The following is an 8417-nucleotide window of genomic DNA, read 5'->3' as shown; positions in this document are numbered from 1 at the left end:
CTACTACCACTTACTCGACTATTCGTCGCGATTTTTCAGATAGTTCCACTACGTTCCGGAATGATAACAAGGATCTGCTGTCTGTTTTAGAAACGTTCCAATTTGAACTTATCGCACTAAATTTCCCTAAGTATTAAAGAAAACTTTATTTTCATGTCGTTTAAATCACACAATAAATCAACAGGAACAAAAGAAACATTAACTTGTTATTTTAACCAACAGGAAAAAAAATTTCCGCTGGAAGTGAATGTAGCACCAAAAAATAGTGCAATGATGTAAATGCTGCACCCAAAATAGTGTCGATCGCAGTGACATCTGCATACATTCGCCACGCTGAATGGGCTAATTTTACAAACAGTTCATATGCAAGCCTGTATATCTGTTTTTTTATGGTTCGGCTCTTGAACTACCAGATAGCCAACCAAACCCTATTCTTTTTGAGAGAACATTACAAATACAATGAAAAATTACATAAATGAAATCGGATTAGGCTGTTTTTTCCGCGACCCTCACTTGTATGCGTAGTGGAGCACGTATTTGTCCGTAACATATGCTTTTATTGATTACACTTTTGATAAAGAAAACTATCGGGTACTGTCAAAACTTCTTTTATTTGTCGGTACAATTCTCAAATAGCCTATCGTTTCCTTCCAATCTGACCAAATGCAAAATGAGCTTTTCTTACAATTAAACATTCACCGTCTGTGGAGTGCCTTTAAAATCTTCCCTTTGCTATTAATTGATGAACGATGTCAAACTAGTCAGTTTTTCATTCAACTGTAATTGGGTCTTAATTAGCTGCGACAAAGTAACGACCATCAAAAGATCTTTCACGTTGGAATTGAACATCTGAGCAAACTGATCTGTTGTCATGTTTGGAACTGAATGAATCAGATCTAGCAAAGCTCGCCCGACGGTGTTATCCGGTTGCTGTTTTTCCGATAGCACATCCTCTACGTAGTTCAGCACCTCCCCCAGAAGAGTGAGTAATTTTCCGGAAGCCTCAGTAATTTGAGCTAAATCCAGCATCGGGGACACGGTACGTGGACGTACCGGATTCGACTGAACACCAATCGTCTTCGAACATAGCTTAAGCCCCACAACTTCCGGTTCGTAGCTGGTCACTTCTACATTGATAGGAGTGAACATGCAACCGGTTTTTCCACCGGGAACACCAAGCGAAACACAGACATACGCTTTGATTCCCATTCGGAATCCGGTTAACGATGTATCCAGCGTCAAATGGATTGGGTTGTTGCACTCGCGGGCATAATACTCATGGATAACTGAACTGTGATTGGTCACTTCCTGGCCAGTAGCCCACCAACCTAGAACAAAAAAATCGTAAGCTGATTGTCGCCTTTCATGCACAAAGATCTTACCGACAATGTTTTCCGAAGGATTTACCCGCCGGTTTAGGTCATACAAATCAGATGCATAGCCTAGTTCCGCCTCGACCTGATCAGCGTGCTCTTTGTGTGGAACACAGAAGCAGTTAGTTACCTCAACTACTCCTTTGTCGACAGAGCCTACAACGATAAAACAACATATTTTACATGTTCATCGAGAGGTTATGTACAAGAGCCACCTAAACACCTTGGATGCGAGACTTACCCAGCAGTGTTCCGATTACTCGTTGTGAATCCGCATTTCGGCGCTCGTACGCATCCACTATTTGGAACAACACGACCGGATGGACGCGTACAGTCAAATTTAATGGCAAATTTATCGTGGACATTTCTCTCAATCACAAAATTCTTCGAATACTCCGACGAAAGCACCGAAATCTGGCTGATGACGAACAAGTCAAACTAAATGACATTTCAAAGAACAGAGTCAAACTCAACGAGCAAGTAGAATCCATCTACTGAGGGTATAGACGATAATACAAAAGTACTCATTTTAAAAGTAAAACCGACGACACGACCTGCCACTCGACCACAGACTAACAGACATGACAGTATGAGTAAATTCTTATAAAAAATAATTTTTCGTGATGCACTAGTTCCACCTATATTATACTGCGCGAACTATTTACTATCGGTACACCCCTTGTGTTATGTAAAAGTTAATTTACTAGTTGGTTCCCCCGCGTTTGTCAACACCGATCAGCTGCTTGCAGGGATGCCTGATTTCATCATAATATTTGGAAATGAATCGTCACAGTAAATTATTATATTACGTTAATAATATATTAAACTTTTTAGCGATGTTGGAAGGTAACCATTTATTTTTCTCAACATTGTTCATCTAGACTATTTTTTATTGTGTTGATAATTTTCACCCGAAATTAAGTGGCGGCAGATCAGAAGCAAGTAAATATTGCCACTAAACGGGTTCGATTTTGTATTGCGTTGAAGGATGAGAGGTAGGCACAATTTTGTATATAGTTTTGGCAATATGTATTAAATCTGTATCCTGCATGAAATTCGCATACAAATGCAAATACATATCAATACATTACAGGTAATTCTGTATAAATGGCAACTCTGTTGGTAAATGAAAAAAATAAACACAGTCTAGATGACAGACAGGATGTTTTTGATAGGGTAACGTGGCGCCATCATGACACATGTGAGTACTGTCCCAAATAAAGGAATATTCGAAATGACAGTTAAAATGATTGAAGAATCTAATTTGAGTGTCCTGTCTGTTAGTCTGTGACTCGACTATCAAAACTGTATCGCAAATTTAACTACCCCTCAGTAACTGGTAATGTAAAAACGGACTTGCTTGAAAAAATGTTGGAACTGGCAACACAAGTTGGTAAGTTATTGATTTTGAAAAACAGTTACCAGTAACCTTGGTAACAACATATGGAATGTAAACAAAAACAAGAGATTCTCACTTGAAACGAAACCACTGAGTGTAGTTGGCCGCTGGCAAGTATTAAATTTATTCTTTCAGAGAGTTTTATGTCATTTTTTATTAATTTGTATCTTTTTATAGCCAGTCAGATACCTCTAGCTTTGGCTATCAGCTCGAAGTTTCTTTCCATAATCTTCTCAAAGTTACGTGTCACAATATCAACATCGTCAGCGAAGCCAAAGAGCTGTACGTACTTTCGGAAGATCGTGTTGATCCGCGCTCTTCGAAGCAATATTGAACAAGAGACAAAAGAATCCAAAACCTTGCCGTAGCCCTCTCTGAGACTTGAAACGACTCGAGAGCGTCCCAGATACTTGAACGTAGCACATTACTCTATCCATCGTTGCTTCGACCAATCACGTCAAATTATACGGGAATCCGCATTCGTGCATAATCTGCCATAGCGATTGTGTCGTATGTCGCTTTGAAGTCAATGGCGCGTTGTATTCTCGACACTTCTGGAGTACTTGTCTCATAACGAATATGTAATTCGTAGTGGCGTAACGTACCGGCAACGAATATTATTGACTAACAAAAATTTGATTTCGGTTGTTTAAGGCAATAAAAACTTCTTGTGTGTTATCTTCTATCTTATGTGTGTTATGTGGGAATATATTCATCTAACTAAGCATTTATCACTTTCATAATGTTCCCAGAATTACATTCCTCGTTTAAAGTTTTGCTCGAGCTTCCTGGTTTAAAACTAGTCCACCAAGCCGATTGAATGTAGACTGTTTGATAACTCCAGGTGACCACAGTATTTTTATAAACTTGGTGGACATATCAGCATTGTTTAAGGTTGTCAAAAATTTTGAATGTGCCTGTTCAACGTCACTAGTTTGTAAATGCCCTTGCTGGACTGAACTTTGAAGTGCCGATTGGGCTAGATCGATGTAACCGGTAACCAGATTTCAGAGGTGATTTCAAAGCATTTGTGAAGTCTTGTTTTAAGCAACTAGCAGCGTTATTAACAATGGCACACACTCCGTCTAGTGATTGCGTTCCATTCGAACGTCAAATGCACTTCCGATTAATGAAAAATACAAATAATGAAAAATTGTAAAATATTTTTAATAATAAAATGTGGAATTATTCCATAACTATTTCAAACTGTTTGTTTATTTATTCTGCTGCTCCTTGGTAGCTAGTTCATAGCAACTGAAACAGTGTTGCTCGAATAGTTAGTTTTTGTCATTTTCAAGGGGTCGCTATATTTATGGTAACTGGTGGTAAATCGCTCACGAACACTTTTTATTCCGAGTTTTCTTCGGAGTGTCTGGTCGTGTCGTCGGTAAAACCAAGAGATAAATCAATAAACCACCTGTCAACATTCACTTTGACAATCTGTATAATATCTTTCTCCTCGATAAATGTATTGAGAGCGGACTGGTTTTAAGATCTGAGAACAAAAAAGGTCGAACAACCTGGTTCACCACCATGGAACCAAACACAAAAATTCAAAATCTTTGATTAATAAAAAAAATATTTGAAATCGGTATTCATCTGTATCAAAATAAAATATCGGAATTTTAAGAGAGCCTATCTGTATTACTAAATCGAGTTCAAAAATCGGTATAGTTGGCAGCGCTGCTCTTGATAACAACCAGAGCTACCAACTATTTTTTTTTTCAAAAATCAGTATTTGGCGGAAAAAATAATCTGTACAATATCCATCTCAGAAACTCTAAAATTAATTTAGTATGGAGACTGGTTTAGCGAGTAAAAAAAAAAGGTCGCTCCGCTTGATTTAAATCTATGAAATCAAACACAAAAACTGAAAATCTGTACGAAAATTGTATTATCGGTATTTTAAGAGAGCATATCTGTATTCCTGTATCGAGTCCAATAATCGGTATAAATACCGAGAAATCGGTATAGTTGGCAGCGCTGATTGTACTTAACTTGCTATGACTTATAATGTTTGAATAATAACCTCAGACGAAAGAGAATGTTTTTCACTGTTATGACTAGCTCTGTGAGCACTGAATATTTCGGAATTTCTCTTCGAAATGGATGTTGACAGATGGCTTATTATCCTGAAAACGAGACAAATTGTAGGAATAATTATCCTTGGTTGCGCCATTGTTGAGAAAAGATAATGTTGTTTTCGCTTGATGCCAAACCTAACCCAGTTTCCACCAGAGTAATAGTCCTACAGGAGTCTAATAATCGCCCTTTTCTGCCTTATAATAGCATTGTAAAAACATTTGTAACTCCGTTGCATTTAATCAAATTTTACGCGAATTTTTAAAGCTGAATCAGACCAAGTTTTTTATTTGCTCGCTCTCTTTACGTTTCTTTTTCGACTTATCAGTGCATGACAGGTTATGTTTAGCTGTATAATAAGTACAAAATACAAATAAAATCAGTAGTGAGTAGTGCAGCAATTTTGATGTAATACAACAAATGTGTTCTTGTCGTTTTAAAGGTGATAATATTACACGAAAAGATGCATAATTTTCTATCAGAATCGTTTAAGTATTCAATCAAGCTGATGTAATCTACTCAGTACGTTGTTTCGATGTAAAGACGTGTGATTTATTTGCAATATTTCTCGAAAACAGAAAATTATTGCATTTGATATTCATTACGTCTAAACTTTGTTCATATCGATTGATAATTATATTGAGATTGTTACAATTTTGTTTTGTTGTGTAAATAAACATTAGTTTTTGCTCAATACATTAAGACCAACACCACCACCTCAGTTTAAAAACTATTTTTTCCACTTCCACTGAGATTTTTCAAATGAATTTGCATGTTTTTCTAAGAAATCGTTAAAAAGGTGAAGTAATTAAAAATTTGCTTACCGATTTGACAGCTCTTGTAAATATAACTCTAGTAATGAAAAAAAATCTGGAATTCATTAAGGGGATGCTTGAGTTACATAGTAATTGGAACTATAATAAAACTCTTATAAATTATTATGTGACATTGATACGAAAGCATCTAACTGATTTACTAAATGTTCAGCAAAGTGCATTTTTTCGCCGCGATTTATCAAAATCTTGTGCTGAACTCATCTGTGATTAACAATTATCTCGGAATCAACAAATGTGTTATCGATATTTCGAAATATGTGTTAGCTTTTTCCGAAATTCGTCATTTACGTTTCACATTTTCGCTTGGTACTGCGTAACTATTTTCTAGCAAAATATTGCGGAAAAATTTTCAAGTGATCATTAGAAAAAACATGGAATGTCCGACAGGAAGACTTACTTTTCATGCAAAAGTCTTATGTATGCAACAAATTACCATCATCGTTTTCTATGTTCACGCTCTTAGAACATAACTCATACGTCGTTTTTCATTACCGTTTCTAGATCCGGCTTTGATGAATCATCAATCATAGATGTGTTCAATAGTAATTTTGTGGTTTCAATTATGCTAAGTGAGAGATCCTACACAAGGATATCAAAATCGTTCTATTTTGACTCCAATGCGGTCAAATTGAACGGTTTTCAATCACTTTTTTGCTCTTCCTATTTAAAAGAAAGAAAAATAATTTTAATTAGGGAATCCTTTTATATAAACATTAACGAAAAACAATTTATTTATTTCGAGTGCAAAAAACTCAAATTTTGAGTTAAATTCACTTAAATTGTGATAAAAATATTTATTCCTTATTTTGAGTAAAATATACTCAAATTTTGACAGCTTCGTCCCTTACTCAAAAATGAGTAGATAGGTGGTAACTCAAGTTCAGAGTACGTGCACTTTTTAATGAATTTGAGTGGTGTGTCACTCAATTTTGAGTTATGTTCAATGAAAGTGTTCATAAAGTTGCGTTTTGCGTTTGAAAGCCAACAGATGGTATTGTCGCTGCAGTTGAGGTCTGGAAAACGCAACCAGCGACAATCGTTTTTTTCACGTTTATTGGCCAATCCATAATGTCGCTACTAGAGCGCATACTAGTGCATCACTACACGAATAAAGCGCGGTACTTGCGACATGATATATCCTACACGCTCCTTGAACATAACTCATGGTTTGAGTTGTGATTACTCAAATTCATAAACTCGAACAATATGTCAAAATTTGAGTATGGATTTGAGTAAAGTAAACTCATTGCCATGAGTTCTCTCGCATTTATTCATACATTAGAGTAAGCGTTGAGTTTTTAAACATTTGAGTGAAAAAAATACTTCTTGCAGTGCAGTGCGTTTTATTCTCGGAATATTCTTATCGAAATGAAGAATGCAAGAATACGTCGTTTTCCATTGCCGTTTCTAGATTCGGTTTTAAAAACATGAATCAACGTCAATCATAGATGTTTTGTGGTTTCAATTATGCTTACTGAAAAGCGCAACATAAGGATATCAAAACAATTCAATTTTTACTCCAAACCGTTCAAAAGGAAACAGTTTTGAATCACTATTTTGCGCATTCAAAAGTAAGAAGTATAACTTTGTATATGAAAATTAACGAAGAAAAATTTCTTCATTTTGAGAGCAAGGAACTCAAATTTTGAGTTGAACTTACTCAAATTTTGAACAAAATATTTTTTTCTCAATTTGAGTAAAAATTACTCAAGTTTTGACAATTTCGTCCCTTAACGCAAAAATGAGTAGATAGGTGGTAACTCAAGTTTAGAGTACGTGCACTTTTTATGAATTTGAGTGATGCGTCACTCAATTTTGAGTTATGTTCAATGAGAGTGTACCACAGACTAACAGACATGACAGTATGAGTAAATTCTTATAAAAAAAATTTTCGTTATGCACTAGCTCCACCTATATTGTACTGCGCGAACTATTTACTATTTGTACACCCCTTGTGTTATGTAAAAGTTTTTTTACTAGTTGGTTTCCCCTCGTTTGTCAACACCGATCAGCTGCTTGCAGGGATGCCTGATTTCATCAAAATATTTGAAAATGAATCGTCACAATGGATTATTGGATTACGTTGATAATATATTTAACTTTTTCGCGATGTTGGAGGTAACCATTTATTTGACTCAACGTTGTTCATCTAGACTATTTTTTATTGTGTTGGTAGTTTTCACCAGAAATTAAGTGGCGGCAGACCAGAAGCAAGTAAATATTGTAACACAACGGGTTCGATTTTGTCTTGCGTTGGAGGATGAGAAGTAGGCACAATTATGTATATAGTTTTGGCAATATGTATTAAATCTGTATCCTGCATGAAATTCGCATGGACGTATACAAATCAATACATTATAGGTAGTTCTGTATGAATGGCAACTCTGTTGGTAAATGAAAAAAATAAACACAGTCTAGATGACAGACAGGATGTTTTTGATAGGGTAACGTGGCGCCATCATGACACATGTGAGTACTGTCCCAAATAAAGGAATATTCGAAATGACCGTTAAAATGATTGAAGAATCTAATTTGAGTGTCCTGTCTGTTAGTCTGTGAGTGTACGTCGCACGTGATAATAATAATTGTCGCTGGAAGTCTTTTCCAGTTTTTAACTGCAACGAGACTATCACAAATGATTTCTCTGCGTGTTACTCTTTTGCAGCGATTTTGACAAACATGAGATATCACAACTACTAACTTATGTTTCAAAGCGTTTGACGTTTC

At 35.8% G+C, this 8417-nt stretch overlaps 1 protein-coding gene across 1 annotated transcript; it reads right to left on the bottom strand.

Moving 5' to 3' along the window:
• Window positions 1-592: 592 nt before the first annotated feature.
• Window positions 593-1821, bottom strand: LOC131433027 (eukaryotic translation initiation factor 3 subunit F). Its single transcript, XM_058599755.1, has 3 exons — window positions 1615-1821; window positions 1383-1529; window positions 593-1328 (listed from the first exon to the last, which is right to left on the bottom strand). Exons 1-3 carry the CDS (start codon window positions 1736-1738, stop codon window positions 736-738), a joined length of 864 nt encoding a protein of 287 aa, XP_058455738.1. The 5' UTR covers window positions 1739-1821; the 3' UTR covers window positions 593-735.
• Between the last annotated feature and the right edge of the window lie 6596 nt (window positions 1822-8417).

Source organism: Malaya genurostris, chromosome 2, assembly GCF_030247185.1.
Source record: "Malaya genurostris strain Urasoe2022 chromosome 2, Malgen_1.1, whole genome shotgun sequence".
Classification (NCBI taxonomy): domain Eukaryota; kingdom Metazoa; phylum Arthropoda; class Insecta; order Diptera; family Culicidae; genus Malaya; species Malaya genurostris.
Note: the sequence above shows the minus strand (reverse complement) of the source record. Positions and strands in the feature narration are given on the sequence as shown.

Excerpts from the sequence above, each read along its gene's own strand:
- LOC131433027 (XM_058599755.1), bottom strand. The coding sequence starts at position 1,738 with ATGTCCACGATAAATTTGCCATTAAATTTGACTGTACGCGTCCATCCG. Across the intron at positions 1,530-1,614 it reads AGTAATCGGAACACTGCTGG|GCTCTGTCGACAAAGGAGTA; the intron begins GTAAGTCTCGCA and ends TTATCGTTGTAG. Across the intron at positions 1,329-1,382 it reads TCCTTCGGAAAACATTGTCG|GTTGGTGGGCTACTGGCCAG; the intron begins GTAAGATCTTTG and ends TTTTTGTTCTAG.